This window comes from Mercenaria mercenaria, chromosome 13 (genome assembly GCF_021730395.1).
Source record: "Mercenaria mercenaria strain notata chromosome 13, MADL_Memer_1, whole genome shotgun sequence".
Lineage (NCBI taxonomy): Eukaryota > Metazoa > Mollusca > Bivalvia > Venerida > Veneridae > Mercenaria > Mercenaria mercenaria.
In genome coordinates, this window is record NC_069373.1 from 12204465 (window position 1) to 12225141 (window position 20677).

Below are 20677 nucleotides of genomic sequence, written 5' to 3' on the forward strand. Positions count from 1 at the left end.
TGTCTTTGTTATGCTGAGATGACAAACGGCAAGTTTTTCCAGCATCAGCTGTTGAGATTTCCCCGAACTGAATAAGAGAATAGCTTAATCTTTTTCGGCACATATTTTTCAATTTCTACAAATGCCGATGGTATGAAACTTCACACACTTACAATAATTATTGTAAAAGTCATATGCAGGGCAAGTACCATAACAGTCACCATCATTTTTCTTCTGTTATCTCCCTTTTATGAACTAATATAGCAGGTTAACTTGTTTCTGCAAGTTGAACATTTTTCAATTTCTACAAAGGCCAGTGGAATGAAACTTCACAAACTTACTTACAATTATAAAAGTCATGTGCTTGACAAGTACCATAACTGTAATAACATTTTTCATCAGTTATTACTGTAATCTACCCTCAACATTTGTTTTTTATACTCTGTATACTTTGTATAGTCAAACCCTCAAAGTGCTGGATTTTCATTTGATTTCTGACAGTAAAACCCAGCCTGCTGACTTAGCACCGAATAGTACCACCTCAGATTAGCAGGTTCAGTTGAGTGCTGTGTGATCTGCATTTGTAATGGATTTATGTTGGTCCAGCACTTCAGTGGTTAAGAGGTCAAATGTCATGAGCAGAGTAAATTGTTAAGTGATATGGGATAAATAAGACATTTCAGAATGATAATAACGCTGATATATTTCTTACTTTTTATTGCATGTATCACACATTAAACATTCAATACTCCAAAGACAATGACAATGCTGTCTGAATGTTACTTCACACACATTTGTTTTCCGGCCTATGAACAGAAACACACTTGATCTGGTGTTAAATATGACACAAGTGATTATTTACTCTTCTTTCATCGCTCTTCGCTCGCTTCAATAAATGATGATTTGAAAAAAAATATTTCAATTTTTTTTTCGCCCGCCCCAAATATTTTTGAAAAAAAATCCGAAGAACAAGACATCAATTTGGTGTGGCCTTAGTTCTAAAGGGAATTGCATTGCCCGTTTATTGAAATATTGTTCAAAATTGTTGCAGAAAGAATAGAATAAACTCACCCTCATTGTCTGTTTATGTTTTGCATTAATACTTAGCACCATCTCAAAAATATCGATGGCTCTTTCTCAACCAACCTCCAAAAAGAGATAGAGCCATTGTTTAAAGGCTGTGAAAATGACATAATGTAAATCATCTGAGAAAATCAGTATTTATACTTAATTCCCATTAAGGTGTGCGATCAATAGTTTTACCTGGATTTACCAAGGACCTTGCATGTATTATTCAATTCACATAATACTATATAGACTTCGTAGCAACGTTTAATGACATTTCTTATTAGTGCAAAGTTTATATTAAATTTAAAGTTACCAGTGACTTTGGTGATAATCAAATATTAAGCAATATTATGATAAACCTTTAACGAAAGATTTGGTATAGTTAATGGGTATTATGTTTGAAGAGAAACATTTTTCTGCAAAGCTATTTTTGAATATCATTTTTGATTCAGGCACAGTTAAAACCTAGTTTTCCAGTATATTTTAGGATATGAACTGAGCCATTTTCTTAGCAGCCGATTAAGAGGTAAAGTGCTGGTACAAGATTTTTTTTTAAATTTATGAATTATGCTATATGCTAAAATCTGCTATTTCAATGTACAGGTACATGTAAGCTGATAGGTTCAAGTGGATAGGTTAGATTTTATCATATAAATATTTCTCATTGTTAGATGCTCTTTAGATGATACAGGAAGATAGATTTCTAGGTATTTAATAAAGATATTATGTAGATGTAGATGAGTGCAAGTTATTTCTACATATCTCACTTTATTTACTTTATGATACAACCCTGTCATTGCTGTTTGTTTGATCCAGATATTAAATTCTGCATTTATATATATTTGTGAATAACAAGGTAAGAAGGTTGTTTATCTCATATCCAGTGGACATTGATTATTTCCTCCTATCTCTTCAAAGTTTATAGTCCCATTCATTTATATATAGTGCAAATAATTCATTCATAAATATGTAGGTATATACCATAATCTGAGTAACTTAATAGGACTGAGGTATTTTAAAGCGATGGTGATAGACTTTGCTCCAAAGATCTGCATTTTGTTAAGTTTGCTGTCAAACTAACCTGTTTAATAAAGTTGTTTTGTCAATGTGACTGTCTTCTTTTTGATCAGTTAAGAAATGGGTTAATACACCTCATGTGAACATGATACAGACAGTTTTATCAAGGAGTGAAGTCTTTATGAATGTAGAAGTTGTGAATGATCTGTTAAGATAACATTCTTTTTTGTTGTTTTTGAACAAGTATCTAGATCATTTTCAGTCAGAATACATTCTTCTTGTTTGGCTAGTAGTATATTGACATTTATTTATTTGTCACTTTGTCTTGTTGATAGAAGTACAAGTCAAAAAAATATCACAAGAGGGGATGGGTTTTGGAACATTGTAAGTCCTGATGCAGCATCAATTTTGATGGAAAAACTTTCTTATAGTTATTATTATACCTGTAAGTGACCTTGAGACTGAAAACACTTTCAGCTTGATAATTAAAGAATGTTTTGGCTTATAGTCCACAAACGTCATAGGTTGGTTGACTTTGGTCAGTAATGACCCCTATTATTTTGAGGGTCAAAATGTAAGGGTCATAGTGAATTTTTGGTCTAAAAGTGGGACACTTGTCAACATGGCAGGGGCTGGGTGTGGGGCTTATGTGTTCTACAAACATGTCTTGTTTGATTTTACATGTCTCAATGTGCCCGAAAGATCTCATTTGCATAGCACTATGAAATTTGTGTAACACAGAATAATATTAATGATGCTGGTGGCAATTTTAAAAGTGTTTAAGTTATGATTATTTCAGTAAACTTTCTTCTAAAATAAACATATATTCAAAGGAAGTAGGAAAAAGATGGAAGCAGTTTGCTTTGGTTGCAATGTGAAAAGAAAATTACTAAATGCATGATACAATAATCCTAAATGCTAAAAGTTCACAAATTTTTACTAAATGGTTGATTTTAGCTTTTACGGATCGTTGAATTTCCACTACTGGTTAACAACTTGACACTGTATGCATTTGACCTTGACACCTTGCAGTTTTGACCAAAATGCCATTAAAATTTCCATAGCCAAGGGTATGGGATATATTTTCTCAAATCATAGAAAACCCTTGCTAACACTCCAGGCCACAATTTCTACACATAACTTAGAATATCAGAACTCAGAATATTAGTCTTCAGGAAATTTATGTCCAGTTCAAAACTGCAATGAAGGTCAAAGACTAGGTTGCTAGGTCAAATCATAAAAAGCCTTAATAACACATTCATGTAATTCTGGTTAGCAGTATAGGGCCATCATGGCCTTCTAGTCTGAACTTCATATCCAACCAAAAATTGATCACTTCACCCTGAAGATATCAAGAGGAATAACAGAGTTGTTCTGAATCTGAATGTTGAATCATTTAGATCTTGGACAACCTAAATGAGTTACAGTGATGGTGCTTTTTCCATTGTCTGGCTTTAGCTTTTCATTTAAACATTGTCTTCTCATGAACCACGCAGCTTCACCAAATTTGGTCAGAAGCATCCTTGCATGGCCTTCCTTCAAGTTTGTTCAAGTGGTTTTGCAGTCAGAATTAAATGAAGAAAACTACTCCTGATGAACCAATTGATGTATCATCACCAAACTTGGTCATTGGCATCCTTGTAAGATCTTGTCAAATTTGTTCAAATTTTTCAGTTTGGCTGCTCAAGCTAAAAATTGAAAAAACTATAAACAACTTCTTCCTAATCATTAAGCTAGCTCAGAAACATTCTTGTATACAACCAAGTTTTTTCAAATGGTTCAGGTTAACCCCTTTTTGGTCACAGAAAAGCGGTAATAAGTGAATGACAATTAAGTGAATGACTTTTATAATTAAATTTTAGTTCATTAAGATTTATATATCAATATCCGTTATGATTTCTGAGTGCTTCTTGGTGTTAAAATTACATTTAAAAAGTTTGGAAACCTTCAAGAGGGATACACAAAATAAATTATGCGTGTACAAAATTATGATGCTAGATTGGAAAAAAGTAATTTTTATAGCCTTTACTTATTTATAGTATTTTTTTGTCAAAATTATTTATTTTTGGGCTAAAGGATGATGTTTTTAGCTCAGGTGAGTTACTGTGTCTGTCAACATTTAACTTGTGTATGCGATAGAGGCTGTATTTTTTACTGATCTTTATGAAATTTTGTCAGAATGATTGCCTTGATAAAATCTAGGCCATGTTCGAAAGTGGTTTATCTTGGGTCAAAAACTAGGTCACTAGGTCAAATCAAAGAAAATCCTTGTGTATGCGATAGAGGCTGTATTTTTCAATTGATCTTCATGAAATTTTGTCAGAATGATTGCCTTGATGAAATCTAGGCCAGATTCGAAAATGGGTCATCTGGGAACCAAAACTGGGTCACTAGGTTCAATCAAAGAAAAACCTTGTGTATGCAGTAGAGGCTGTATTTTTAAACTGACCTTCATGAAATTTTGTCAGAATAATAACCTTGATGAATTCTAGGCCAAGTTTGAAAATGGTTCATCTCGGGTCAAAAACAGGTCACTAGGTCAAATCAAAGAAAAACCTTGTGTGATAGAGGCTGTATTTTTCAGTTGGTCTTTATGAACTTTGGTCAGAATGATTGCCTTGATAAAATCTAGGTTAGGTTTGAATACGGGTCATCTTGGGTGAAAAACTAGGTCACTAGGTCAAATCAAAGAAAAACCTTGTGTATGCAGTAGGGGCTGCATTTTACACCAGATTTTCATGAAGTTTGATCAGAATGTTTTTCTGGATAAAATCTAGATAGAGTTTGAATATAGGTCATCTGGGATTAAAAACAAGGTCACCCGGTCAAATTAAAGAAAAACCTTGTGTATGCAATAGGGGCTGCATTTTACACTGGATATTCATAAAATTTAGTCAGAATTATGGCCTTGATGAACTCTAGGTCAAGTTAGAATATGGGTCATCTTTGGTCAAAAACTAGGTTTATAGGTGAAATCATAGAAAAACCTTGTGAATCTGATAGAGACTGTATTTTTCAATTGAACTCATGAAATTTTGTCAGAATGATAGCCTTGATGAAATTAAGGTCAAGTTTGAATATGGGTCATCTGGGGTCAAAAACTAGGTCGCTAGGACAAATTAAAGAAAAACGTTTTGTATGCGATAGAGGCTGTATTTTTCAACCTAGATTCATGAAATTTGGTCAGAATGATTGCCTTGATCAAGTCTAGGTTAAATTCGAATGTGGATCATCTTGGGTCAAAATCTAGGTCACTAGGTCAAATTAAAGAAAATACTTGTTTACCCGTAAGATTTTTGGTCCAATCTTAATAAATGTTGGTCAGAATATTTGTGTCCATGAAATCACTAGGTCAAACATGTTTACACTGTTATGGTGTGTTTCTCAGGTGAGCAACCTAGGGCCATCTTGGCCCTCTTGTTTACTAACACCCCACATAACTGGACAGCTCTTTAATAGTTCTATGTTGTTTTGCATACTGTATTTGCAGGGATCGAATTTAACGGTTGTTAACACGCAAAATTTGAGTAAGAATAAAAAAATGCGAGTAGAAAATCATGGCACTCGAATATTTTTGCGAATATAATCACGTGACTGCTTCTAGACGCTTGTCGCTTTATAAAAAAGTAATTATCGGATATCTAAGTAAGCGTCTGGGCAATATTTGTTTTCATTTTGTATGTCTGTAATTTGCAAAGTTCTGCTAAAATGTTTCTTGGTGCAAAAAGGCCCGCAGAGCTCAAAAATGCTAGCAACACTACTGGCAGTGACCTGAGAAAAATTTAAAACATCAGCGTCCAACCTAAAGTCCAAAGAATCATCGAGTACTACGGTTTGTATCGTACTTCCAAAACCAGAAAGTCCCAAGCTTGTCCGGACCATGAACTTTTATATGAAACCAAACAACAACAAAACAACTTAAATTTAGCATGTAAACAGCTTTTAAATAATTGCTTGTGGAACCCATCATTTTGCTTGTGGAAAAAAATGGCACTAGCAAAAATTAGCTAGTTTGAAAAAAAGTTAAATTCGATCCCTGATTTGGAGTGTTTCAGTTTTGGGAAAAAAAATTCTATCCCACAAATTGATTTCTCAGGAAAAAATAATTGATTGAAACACAAGATTTTCTGTTGCAGTCAGCAAAAGCCGAAGTTAAATTCTGCCAGATTATGATACAAATACCACAAATATTTCTTTGAATTTACATGTTACTCATGCCAAGGTAGATCCATGAGATTTCACTAGTTCTAAACAGATGTTCCTTTCATTATGATTTTCATGACATAAGATACAATCATGCTGTAATAGAAATCATTTATCCTCAGTCTGACGCACATATTATGAAAATACTAGACTGCATCATTTAAGGTTTAGCAATGTATCACCAAATCTAAGGAGAGAATTGTGTTTTATATGAAAATTGAACATCAAACAAAAAACTTGTTTAAATAATTTTGCCACTGAAGAATTGTCATTTTCTTGAGCCCGTTTGCAGTGAGCTCAAGGTAGTGTCAAATGTATGTTAGTGTTCCTCTGTGTCCGTCCGAATTTTGTCAAGGCAACGTCTTGTTTGGACCATTCATCAGTCCTTTTCTAGAATTCAGTGCATTATATCAGTAAATTGACAATATATTTGTACAGCAGGCCTCGATGTTAGCGGTGGACCGTTGGACTGACGCAACCAAAATATCGGCAGGTCCACTAACTATCAAAAGTTGGGTAGACCGACGGTCAACCAATTTTCAGTCACGGTCTGCAAATAAAATAAAATCCTTAAAAGTGAAGAATAGGGGGAAAAAATCGTACGCATATCGGCCAATTCACAAAACGAAAGTTGATTTTGCCTTAAGTACGGCATTCTACAGTTATAAGCATTGGCGAGTTCAAGTCGGGATAGCACGAATGGACTACTCCACCGATCGGGCGCGTGGTTTTTACGTGGTAACATTACCAAATTGAGAAATTACATCTGGCAAAATTATCAAAAATATCAAAACGTCATGCTGGTAATTTTCCATTCCACGAGCACGTGCGCCCTATCGTAATATTTAACTTACATCGCGGTTACTTTTGACACAAAAAACGCGCGTAGTGCATTCATTTTTAGCTCACCTGTCACAAAGTGACAAGATAAGCTTTTGTGATCGTGCGGTGTCCGTCGTCCGTACGTGCGTCCGTCCGTAAACTTTTGCTTGTGACCACTCTAGAGGTCACATTTTTCTTGGAATCTTTATGAAAGTTGGTCAGAATGTTCATCTTGATGATATCTAGGTCAAGTTCGAAACTGGGTCACGTGCCATCAAAAACAAGGTCAGTAGGTCTAAAAATAGAAAAACCTTGTGACCTCTCTAGAGGCCATATATTTCATAAGATCTTCATGAAAATTGGTCAGAATGTTCACCTTGATGATATCTAGGTCAAATTTGAAACTGGGTCACGTGCCGTCAAAAACTAGGTCAGTAGATCTTAAAATAGAAAAACCTTGTGACCTCTCTAGAGGCCATATATTTCACAAGATCTTCATGAAAATTGGTCAGAACTTTCATGTTGATGATATCTAGGTCAAGTTCGAAACTGGGTCACGTGCTTTCAAAAACTAGGTCAGTAGGTCTAAAAATAGAAAAACCTTGTGACCTCTCTAGAGGCCATATATTTCACAAGATCTTCATGAAAGTTGGTCAGAATGTTCACCTTGATGATATCTAGGTAAAGTTTGAAACTGGGTCACGTGTCTTCAAAAACTAGGTCAGTAGGTTAAATGATAAAAAAACCTTGTGACCTCTCTAAAGGCCATATTTTTCATGGGATCTGTTTGAAAGTTGGTCTGAATGTTCATCTTGATGATATCTAGGTCAAGTTCGAAACCGGGTCACATGGCTTCAAAAACTAGGTCAGTAGGTCAAATAATAGAAAAACCTTTTGACCTCTCTAGAGGCCATATTTTTCATGGGATCTGTATGAAAGTTAGTCTGAATGTTCATCTTGATGATATCTAGGTCAAGTTCGAAAGTGGGTCACGTGCCTCAAAAACTGAGTCAGTAGGTCAAATAATAGAAAAACCTTGTGACCTCTCTAAAGGCCATTTTTTTCATGGGATCTGTATGAAAGTTGGTCAGAATGTTCATCTTGATGATATCTAGGTCAAGTTCGAAACTGGGTCACGTGCCATCAAAAACTAGGTCAGTAGGTCTAAAAATAGAAAAACCTTGTGACTTCTCTAGAGGCCATATATTTCACAAGATCATGAAAATTGGTCAGAACGTTCATCTTGATGATATCTAGGACAAATTTGAAAATGGGTCACGTGCCTTCAAAAACTAGGTCAGTAGGTCAAATAATAGAAAAACATTGTGACCTCTCTAAAGGCCATATTTTTCATGGGATCTGTATGAAAGTTGGTCTGAATGTTCATCTTGATGATATCTAGGTCAAGTTCGAAACTGGGTCACATGCAGTCAAAAACTAGGTCAGTAGGTCTAAAAATAGAAAAACCTTGTGACCTCTGTAGAGGCCATATTTTTCATGGGATCTGTATGTAAGATAGTCTGAATGTTCATCTTGATGCTATCTAGGTCAAGTTCGAAACAGGGTCATGTGCGGTCAAAAACTAGGTCAGTAGGTCTAAAAATAGAAAAACCTTGTGACCTCTCTAGAGGCCATACTTGTGAATGGATCTCCATAAAAATTGGTCAGAATGTTCACCTTGATGATATCTAGGTCAAGTTTGAAACTGGATAACGTGCCTTAAAAATCTAGGTCAGTAGGTCAAATAATTAAAAAAACCTTGTGACCTCTCTAGAGGCCATACTTTGCATGGGATCTGTATGAAAGTTGGTCTGAATGTTCATCTTGATGATATCTAGGTCAAGTTTGAAACTGGGTCTAAAACTAGGTCAGTAGGTCTAAAATTATTAAAATCTTTTGACCTCTCTAGAGGCTATATTTTTCAGTGGATCTTCATGAAAATTGATCTAAATGTTCACCTTGATGATATCTAGGTCAGTTTTGAAACTGGGTCAAGTGCGGTCAAAAACTGGGCCAGTAGGTATAAAATTAGAAAAACCTTCTGACCTCTCTAGAGGCCATATTTTTCATGAGATCTTCATGAAAATTAGTGAGAATGTTCACCTTGATGATATCTAGGTAAAGTTCAAAACAGGGTCACGTACCTTCGAAAACTAGGTCAATAGGTCAAATAATAGAAAATCCTTGTGACCTCTCTAGAGACCATATTTTTCAATGGATCTTCATGAAAATTGGTCAGAATTTTTATCTTGGTAATATCTAGGTCAAGTTCAAAACTGGGTCACATGAGCTCAAAAACTAGGTTACTATGTCAAATAATAGAAAAAAGATGTCATACTCAAAACTGGGTCATGTGGGAACAGGTGAGCGATTCAGGACCATCATGGTCCTCTTGTTTAATATAATCGCTTCAAATTTTCAACACCGCTTGAGAACTAATACAGTTTGAATTCTATAACAATTTTAATAAGATATCGACAGGAATGCAGGCAAAATTCTTTAAAAACGATCAAATTTTGATATAATGTTTTGTAAAATTTCAAACAGCGCGATCTTGATTATTTCTTTCTTTCTTAAAGTAAATAAACGGTACATACTATGGTAATAAAATTCAGACTTTTGACCAGGAAGTACAAAAAAACACAATTAAAAAATCTTAAATAATGAAAAAGCGGCAGCAATTTAAATACATGGAGTAAAACGATTTTTGTCAAACAGATTTCTGTTAGCGCGGCAGAATAGGTTACGTGACGTCGTGAACGTAAATAGAAATGTGGTTTTAAAATGAAGCAGTATGATGTCGTTGCAGTTTTTAATAAGTTTTAAATGATTCTTTGTACATGTATTTTTTGACACAACACTTTGTTAGATATTCTTCTCAAACAATAACGTAAATTCCTTGAGGGCAAATAGGTCACAAAGGTAGGATATACACTATCATCGTCCACGGTTTGACACATTTACATGTTAGTTTATTCAGGATATTGCACATTCGCTTTTAAAAAATTAAAGAAAAAACTTTTTTTATTGGTTTCTTCTCAACAATTTAAGGAATCGAGAAAGTACGATCAGACAGTGATGTGTCACATGGCGTGAAAACGTGACGTAATGCCATGACAATCTCGGGCAACTATACCGCTTTGATCTCCACTTCAGATGCCATAATAACCGACACACTTCTTTTAGCTCTTTGTGGGGGTGTAATTTGATGATGAAAACAAGGCCAATTACTTAGTTTATCATCAGAATAATTACCGATAATTGTTAATGTTTTTTTTTTCACTTTCAACATGGGTCGGATGGATGATGATTATTGTGTCCATATTTTGGGACACTTTTCAAAATAATTACTTTTCGGGATAACAGAGTGCTACAGTCTTCCATTTTTTAATTATTTTAGAAATAAGTCCTGTTTCTTTGAGTCATATGAAGTTATGACGTCTACAACATCACAATTTATTTGATAGAATTGGAGGTCCACTCAAGTCTGAGCAGGTCTACTTGATTTAAGCAGTTGGTGGACCTGCTGGCAACTGCTGAAAAAAGTTAAGGTCGAGGGGTATGAAATCTCTTGGTTTGGGTCCAAAACAGCTAGTCTGTGGAGATCTGATTTTGTGGATTGAAATGCATAAAAATAAGTCCTTGATGAATATTAATGATTTCACAGAGTTTGTCACAGTAATACATACCAAGACTGAAGCATGTGCCTGCAAGGGGGTTAGATTATATGGACCATCAGTGCTTAATATATGTAATGAAGTATGAAAAGATTTACCTTCTCCAACTTTTTTATCAGCAAGATTGTAAGGGTAGTTGTTTTGCAGAATCACATTCTCATCCATCAGAGGTTCGTCAAAATCCCGAGACGAACCTCTGATTTATTTCCATTGTTTACTTGGTGAGCATGCGCACTCGTAATTACTATCGGGAGTGGTTTCAGCCAATCATTGTTCGCCATTATTTGGAACTCCGAATTGAAACTTCAAAAAATATGTAAACAAGATACTTGCTTACGATGAATAATGGCTGTATTCCATGATTGCGATAAATAAAGATTTATTCCTGTAATTCGATGTTAAGAGATTTACATCAAGAACTAATAATATTCGTCGTAAATGGACATCGTATTCCCTCGATGATATGGAAAGGACGCGGTCACGCTTTTCACGGACGATTTTGATTGGTTCGCTACGATTTGTCGCGAAACGACGCTGATTGGCTGAAACGTTTTACCTGTAATGTAACCAAACCATAAATATCGGCGAAATGTGCCAGAGGTTCATCCGGGGAACCACGGTAGACCTCTGGTATGCGAGAATGCAGAATCATAGCTGTAGACAACAACAATTTCACAAGACTGAAGGCTGTTATATCCTGTCCTTCAGGACATAAAATTTTAAGTGTTGATATATCATTTTTATTTTCTTTATAATTATATTGTTCTGGTTACAGGACAAGAAATGGAATAAAAGTGAGAGGCAGCGATTTCGTGAGGAAGCAGAGATGTTGAAAGAGTTGCAGCACCCTAACATTGTCAGATTTTATGACTCTTTTGAACAAGTAAATGCCAGAGGACGCAAAGTAATCATCCTAGTTACTGAACTCATGACATCTGGAACTTTAAAAACGTAAGTAAAAAATTAGAGTAGCTCTGTCTGTAGACTGTGATATACTTTTCAGTTATAATTGCTTTTATATGCAGTTCTCATGAATTGAGCCAGTCTGTATCCTTATAATATCAGAATGATTTACAATATATCATAATGGGATAATCTTAAATTGTTCTGGAAAAGACTGGCTAGAGCTTCATGTTAGACTTGGGGCAATTACATCAAAATAAAAAAAAAATCAGTATATCGGCTGGTGAAGTAAAAGATGAACAGATATGTACAGATGCCTTTGAAAGTTCACTATGAAATTTTTTCAAAGTGTTGAGCATTTTTAAATTTTTGTCTAAATGTCTCATTTTGTGAATCTTTATCTGAGATTCTTTAGACTGATGGGAGGAATATGTCTTAGTGTGATGTCAATGAACAGAAAGCTTCTGTCATGAAACATGTCTGTCTACAGAATGTTGAAGCATTAACTGATAAGCAGTGACATGCATCCATGTGCACATGTATATATGTGTTGTAGATATGTTGCAGCATGCACTCTCAGTTTGTTGGAAAAAAAACTTGCTATCGATTTTGTTCTTATAAGTGCTAGGTGCACAGACCCCTAACACAAGTTTAGGCAGGCAGAGTATGATGGTGATCCTTATACATTGAAGCTGGTCAGAAATACAGCAAAGAATGGGGAAAAACTCTATTATCTATATATATTCTTTCAACAAATGCCATAGATCTATACATGATTGAATGAAGTGAAGCTGAAAGTTAATTTTACATAAAGTATACAATGATATGTGTGAATGGTTCAGTAATGGAAAAAGATGTTCTTGCTGAAAGCAGGAATTGTTGCTTCAGTTGTCTGCAGTATTGATTTGATCCTGTCTGGAAGCAGAAAGAAATTATGTTGTAAGAATGTACTTCCAGTTTGAAGCCATTGATCTGTTGATCTTGCATATAACTTGGGTTACACCATTATTAGCCATTATTATAATGGATAACGTTACTTTCAAGCAGAATCATGAAAGGTCGCTTGCCTTATTCATCTTTTTAAGGACGTTCCAGTCACTTGCCTTTCCTTGAAATAAATTTCTTCCTTGTTTAAATTTGCAATTTTCTTTTGATCTGGACTCCATTTTTAGCCTGACCATTCCAAAAGTAAGAAGGGCTGTTGCATTTGCCGTAGCATCAGTGTCTTCATTGGTTAAAGATTTAATGAAGTACAATATTTTCTGCATTAAATTGTCTTTTATGAATATCGAGAATATTCTTGTGTTAAGAAAATCCCTTTTACTAACAATACTTGAAATAGTCAAGGGTGCTGCCTGTTAACTTCAGTTTGAGCGTTATTTTATATAGACTCTGAAAGCTGACTTCCTATAAATTGTAAGAATGTTTACTTCACATTTGAGGTTAGAGTGGACATTTTGCATGGCTTATTACATTTAATTTTTGAGAAAAAGGCTAAAATGTCAGTTAGTGCAATGTGTATATATACAATATACATAATGACCTAGACTTGGCATATTTTCACTGATGGAAAATCAGTCATTGGAAAGAATGTTCATTGATCTTACTTGCACTGTAGAGTAAGTGGGTTTAAATGATGATCTGCAGGTAAAGGAGAAGTTTATACCACTGTTGAAAGGAGTGTATCTATGAATGATTAGCATGTCTTGATCACAGACCAATCCTTGACCCCAAAACTGTTTTGTTGTACCTATCCTGTTTTGTAGATAAAATATTTCAATCCACTATTTTATGAATTACAATTACCTTCAAAACTAATATGTTGGAATGTGTCTGGTTGTATTTTGCATGGGAAATTTATATACTGTATATATAGGTAGTATACAATATACTACATTTCAGTGGTGATTTAGGACAGACCAGCCATTCATTATCAGTAATTTGGCCAATTACACTTGCTGGTTTGTATAAAATACTTCAAAATATGAGTCAGAGCAGAGTAATCTGCTTCTGTAAGCAAATTTTCTTTCCATCTGGTTGTTTTAAACTTGTATTCTGGTCAAAATACAAATGAGTTAAAGTGGTCTGCTGTAACTTTGGTATTAATTCCTTAACTGTTTTATGAATTTAAACTCAATTTTAAAAAATGGGACTTACTGGCATTAAGGCTGTAGGCGAATGGATTTGGTGTCTGCTCATTTTTCCACATCAAAATTATACAGAATTTGTACCTCTATAAAAAAAATGGCAAGTTTAATAATCAGCCAAATTAATATTTTCTGCTGAGTATCTAGACTTTATGAAATCTATGTTGGATTTGATGACCAGTTGGTTTGGACCAGCTTCTCTGGAGTTCTCACCCTTTAATAAGCTTCAAGGGGAGCGGTCACAGTCTAGTGGTTAAGGTGTCACTTGCTCGTGGGTTCGAGCCCTACTGGGGTCTTGATCATGTCTTCTCATAAGACACCAGTATGTTTTTTTTCTCCAGGAAGCAGACTTTTGAGTGGTTCAGATTAGCTTAACTTCAGCTTTCATCACAATCCAGCTTTAATAAATTGGAATTTATAAACTAATTAGATAAAGTTGCAGAAAACTCGCAGTTTCTGGTCCCAACAGCTCAGTAACATAAAGTATTGGGCTGTAGCATACTAACAAGGTTCTCGCTCAAACTTGTTCAAATGGGGGTATTTGCTACTTCTCATGATTATCACTTGACAGAGGTCTGTAGGGTCTTTGTAATGTTGTTTTCTACATTTGTTCAAATGGCACTTGACCCCCTTTAAGGAGCTTCCTGGGGTAAAAATAAAATACCTTTAACCCTTAGCCTGCTGCAGGCGAATTTAACAGCCTTTGCAAACAGCTTGGAACCAGATCAGACGCCGATTAAATCGGCGTCTGATCAGGTTCCAAGCTGTTTGCTACTCTGACAATATTTCTTCCAGTTTAGGAGCAAATTGAATGAACTTTACAATTTTAGCAGACGACATTTCCAGCAGACGACAATTTATCTAGCATGCTAATTTTCATTCATTAACTGTTTGATGGATCTTCATCAACTTGGTCTGTAGTATCACTGTGTAAAATTCTCTTCAATGGCCCCTTTTGCACTTAGAATGTCATGGGAACAGAACAATATTTCTATGAGACAAAAAAAAAAATCAATCGGTGCTCTTGTATTGTTTAGATTGCTGGATTTCAGGTCCCTAAATATATAAAAGTCATTAAGAAATCTTGTCATTACTTTGGTCTTGACCTTCCGTTGTGTCATTCAGGTGACAAGTGCAAGCTTTCTTTTTCACCATGATAAATTCTTGTGAGCATTACGCTCACCACCCCTCCCCTCTGGTCATTTTCAGTGAAGATAGATGTATATCTATTCAATGAATGTATGGAGGTGGTAGTCTATAATGTCTGCATACCAAGACTGTCTGCTTGCCAGTGTGAATATTTGGCATGGAATCACAGAGAGAAAATAGCTGGAGGAAACTATTCCTCAGTGCTCAATGTCATCTGCAGTGTCGTAAATAAACACTGCTATCCTTTCAGCAGACATATATCAGTAATCATCACAGTCTTTGGATCACATTAGATATACCTGGCCTGTTTCACACATTTCTGTTCAGCTAGGAAGTTGAACACTGTTGTTTACCAGAAACTGCAGTTGTAATTAATAGTATTATAATCAAAAGTATGAGTACTACAACACTTTTTGCTGTTCAGCGAAAACAAAGTTGTGAATAATTTTAAGCAATGTCTTTGATACCATCCTTATTCATTTGTGCCTTAATAATAATTAAAATAATAATATTTATTATTATACCACATTTATTTATCACTCTTTTCATGCACATTTACACATGTATTCAAAAGTGCTTTGAAAAAAAAAATAAAACAAGTTTCAAAGTACCACATCCTAATGAGTTGATTTCAATACATCTTCTGAAGTTTAACATGAAACAACATGTTATTTTGTTGAAATAATTCAAAATATTTTAAATTTTATGTTGGGCTCCTATTGTGAACTGATTGTGAGGACAGCCTTAATTAAGGAAAACCTTTTGGTGAAATTATGGACTGTTTTGATTTGAAACATTTTCAATAAGCAGTGAAGACTACAGTACAAAATCAGTTTGATGAAAAGTTTTTTGCTTATTTGATGGGCATATCAGATCAAAGTCCTTATCTTAAGGAATTAACTTTCATTTTTGGAGTGTGTACAGTTCTAGCTACATAATTATATTAATGCAACATTCTTAGAAAATCTGATTAAAAACCTATGCCCAAAAACAGGAGATATTTGGAGTTACGTAAGTATATTGATGGAGTTCACAAAGTAGAGGACAGACTGTGAACAGAGAGCCCTAAGTAGTAGGGCTAAATACAGAATGTACAAGGATCTTACTGACAGACACATGGAATGGGAAACCAAGGGATAGGAAAACATTTGTCATTCACAGGCATTTCTTGCCAAACATGGCAATGACTAATAAAAGTTTGTTATTTCCTAGCATTATGTTACTAATATGTATAGAGTTTATGACATTATATGGTTAGTACTATAGTTATGTCACTGATTTGCAAGGTTTTTCCCAAGGGAAAGACAGGAATATCTGTTCCTGGTATGTGATACTTTTCCCTGCTAAGTAGGCAAGAATAGATTATATATATTATGCTATAATATAACAGAAATACTGTTGAAAAATAGTCGAAAAAACAAACAAAGAAATATGTAAAGTATAAACAAAAACAAATGGAGTAGTATGTATTTTTTCTGACTTAGCAACTCAACTGTACATTTCCTGTTAGCGTTTATATTTTCCTAACACAAGATAATGTAAAGATAACTATGATTTGACCAAATTAATATCATAAAAATGAAGTGTTGTACTCAGGAAATGGATCCTCTGATCTCTTGCTCACATACCATAATAAATTGAAAATAGTGGTAAGCAAACAATTTACAAAATTCTATCTTTTAGAAATACTCGAGTTTGTCTTTCTGCTGGTAAAGTTTTATTCTCAGACACAATTGCCTGGATTGTCACCACATCAGTTTTAAGTAGGACATAATTCTTGTTTAATATTTTGGCATGGATACAGATATACAAAATACAATGGTATGACCGTGCATGTATTGATCTGAACATGTCAGCAGCGCATGCATGATGTCAATTACTTTTAATTTCCCCCACTGTCGCTGTTATCAGAAATCTTGACAAATGATTGTAATGTAAGAAAACTAACAATTTATCACCAACATGCTGCTGATAAGGACAAAATAATTAATTGTTACTTTATTTTATATTGTTAAATAGGAATGGAACATGAGTGTTGGAACTGGGTCTCATAATAATAGCTGTTGTAGACAATCTTTGTTATAGCATTCTAACTTGTGTAATATGTAGAAATAATGTATGATTGTAAACATAGTGGTGTTTCCTCCAATATTTGTTTGTTACATACCTGGTTTATTGTGTCTCTACATCATTATATAATTAATTATCTTCTCATGTGATGAATTACAATTATGTCCGTGTTTGACATATTTTTATGGTTTTTCATGGAAGAGAGGATAGTTTCATTTTGTAGAAAATTCACATTTGGCCACATGAATATTTATTGTCATTGCATATTGGTACAAATATCATTAATTTTATACTTAAAGCAAAAGAGATTGTTTTGTATATATTGTATAATTTTATGAAATAATCATATAATGCTGTTGACACAGTGACAGACCATTCGCATAGTAATTGCTAATGTTAATATTTTATGCTCTATTTTGTAATTGACACATTTCTTACATATGCTGTGTAAAATTGCAACAAAAAGCTGTTTTTATAAAGGTGTCCTGACAGAAAATAAGATACCTATTTAATACAGCAAAACCATGTTTCTTGTCATTAAATTATGGCAATTTTATTTGAATATTATTTTTGGCAATTAGGTAGGTGCCATGTATGCAGAGAGAGTGCTACCATATTTCATCTTCTAGTTCATTATAAAAGAGGGAAATGATGAAATGATACTTGCAGAACAATGTTACACTTAATTCAATTAGTAGGCAGTAGGATAATTCACATTGACATCACATTGACCTTTTTTATCATCATACAGGCACCAAGAGGAAGTGCTTCCCTATTTCATCCACTTTTTTTACATAAAATATATATAGCAGTATAACTGTTATAACCATGTTTTATTATATTGAAAAACACCAAATCTGTTATAAGCTGCCTAGAAGGTTATGCTCTGCTGAAATTACTCTGCAAGCATAATTTATCTCTGTGGAGTGTTTAAATATAATCAAACTTGGTTCTGCTCAATATTATTTCTTAAAACTTGAATTGAAAGTAGAGTAAAAAGATACTTCCTGTAGTAGTACTTCTAGTTGGTTTGCCTCGCTTATCCGTGGTACAATCGGACCTGTTGTTCAGGATATGATTCAGGTCATGACTGGTATAATTATAAAAGTGTTTCTGTACTGATGTTGCATATTGTCTGTTTTATTACAGTAAATTGCTATTTTATGTATCCAGTCATCAGTAAGAAGGTTTTATCACAATATAGCAATGAGAGCTTTTTTGGCAGTTTATACCATGTGTTGATGATTGCATAGTAATTACTTATACTAATAGTTCAACAAGCTTATATGAAAACAAAGGTTAAGGTGCCTCCATGGCAGAGTGGTTGAGGACACTGACTTTGAATCACTTGCCTTTTACCAATATCGGTTCAGGCGTCCCCATTTAATTCTTCATGTGAGGAAGCCATCCAGCTGACTTGTGGAAGGCCAGTGGTTCTACCCAGGTGCCAGCCCATGATGAAATAATGCATGTTGTGGCACCTGGGGTCTTCCTCTACCATAAAAGCTAGAAAGTGGCCACATAATCTATAATTATGTTAGTGCGATTTTAACCCAACAACAACAAAAAAAAAATGTATTTTGCTCTATGACTGCTGCATATACATACATAATAAAGATTTTATATTTCTATTTCAGATATATCAAGAGGTTCAAGAAGATAAACATGAAAGTTTTGAAGAACTGGTGTCGCCAGATACTGAAAGGCCTGTTGTACCTTCATACACGAACTCCTTCAGTGATACATCGAGACTTGAAGTGTGACAACATTTTCATCACAGGCACAACAGGCTCTGTTAAGATTGGTGACCTGGGCTTGGCAACGTTGAAGAACAAATCATTTGCCAAGAGTGTTATTGGTACGTAGAATTTTGTTTTGTTTTAAGTTGTATATGGTTACCATGATCTGCTATTGATATATATGCTTTTAATAATGTGATTTAGTTGTTTAGCTGAAAATGAACAGCCGTCCATACAAGGCAAGGTAAGCATTTTCAGTTGATGCTTTCTTCTCATTAAAGTTTCAGATAGGCTGTTATATTTTCCTTATTTTAGAGCTTTGTTTTGCTCAGAGATGTTTCAAAGCTGATAAATGACATGTATTAAAAGTATGAATTTGTTTATTTACTGTTGATTTTCACTATTTAATTATCTTGTTTTTTTCATAAAGTTCTTCTGCACTGTTTTTGCATGTTGTTCATTCTATGAATTTCGTTTTATTGTCATGATTTTTACACCAGTAAAGGTAGATCTACATAGAAGGTAAGTGGTGACTGAAACTTTTTTTTTTTTAAATGTCTAACACTCGACTATTCATTCCTTTTCAGCTTTCATTCATGCTGTATAGTAAAACATACAGTAAATTTTGTCCCAGTGTTAAATAAGTTTTTTTTTTTGTAAGTTCAAGCAATATTGTATTGTGACATTTTATTTTTATTATAAATTGTTGACAGTCATTATAATAAAGACCTCCTTTATACAGTTAATGTGTATATTAAGTTTGAAATACTTTGTTACATTTTTACTCCTCAATTTAAAAGTTATCATATATTCTTCTGTTTGTGAAGAAAAAAAGCAAGATGGAATGTAAGTATAAATGACATAAGTGTATACCCCATTATAATACAATTTGTTTTCTCAACAGGTCACATTCCTAAGAGGTATGTTATTACACATTGTGGCAAATCAGGGACTGTATGTTTAACTATGCAGCATGCATCAACACTCTTGAGAACATTTAACTAACAACATTTTCCTCCTGGTTTCCAATTGCAGTGAGAACAAGAACAAAGACATCCTAGGTCTTATTGTAAATTTAAGGTACTCCGGAGTTCATGGCCCCTGAAATGTATGAGGAGCACTACGATGAGTCTGTGGATGTGTATGCTTTCGGCATGTGCATGTTGGAAATGGCCACTTCTGAGTATCCATACAAGGAATGTACAAACGCTGCTCAGATTTACAAAAAAGTCACTAGTGTAAGTATATATTTTTTAAATATGGTTTGAAGTGACAATTTTACAGAAATATTATTACTTTTTAGCTCGACTATTCATAGAATAGTAGAGCTATTGGACTCGCACATGCGTCCGCGTCCCGATTTGGTTAAGTTTTTGTATGTAAGCTGGTATCTCAGCAACCACTTGTGGGAATGGATTGAAACTTCACACACTTATTCACTGTGATAAACTGACTTACATTGCACAGGTTCCATAACTCTATTTTGTTTTTTTCCAAAATTATGCCACTTTTTTGACTTAGAAATGTTTGGTTAAGGTTTTGTGTGTAAGCTGGTATCTCAGTACTCTCTAATGGGAATGAATTGAAACTTCACACACTTGTTCACTGTCATGATCTGACATACACAAAGTAGGTCCCATAACTCTGTTTTGCTTTTTTTTTTTACAAAATTATGCCCCTTTTTCAACATAGAATTTTTGGTGAAGTTTTTGTATGTAAGCTGGTATCTCAGTATCCACTAACGGGAAAGGATTGAAACTTCACACACTTGTTCACTGTCATGATATGACTTGCAGTGCAAAGGGTCATTAACTCAACTTCGCATTTTACAAAATTATGCCCCTTTTTCAACTTGGAGTTTTTGGTTAAATTCTTATATGTATGCTGGTATCTCCGTACCCAC

The 20677-nt window shown here is 34.3% G+C and overlaps 1 protein-coding gene across 3 annotated transcripts in view; it reads left to right on the plus strand.

Moving 5' to 3' along the window:
• Nucleotides 1-20677, plus strand: part of LOC123530517 (serine/threonine-protein kinase WNK1-like) — a 76157-nt gene that overhangs the window by 17809 nt on the left and 37671 nt on the right. For all 3 annotated transcript variants that reach the window (XM_053521176.1, XM_053521177.1, XM_053521178.1), the window contains exons 2-4: nucleotides 11542-11717; nucleotides 18673-18893; nucleotides 19855-20012. In XM_053521176.1, coding sequence (XP_053377151.1) covers nucleotides 11542-11717; nucleotides 18673-18893; nucleotides 19855-20012 — 555 coding nt within the window. The remainder of the gene's footprint in view (nucleotides 1-11541; nucleotides 11718-18672; nucleotides 18894-19854; nucleotides 20013-20677) is intronic.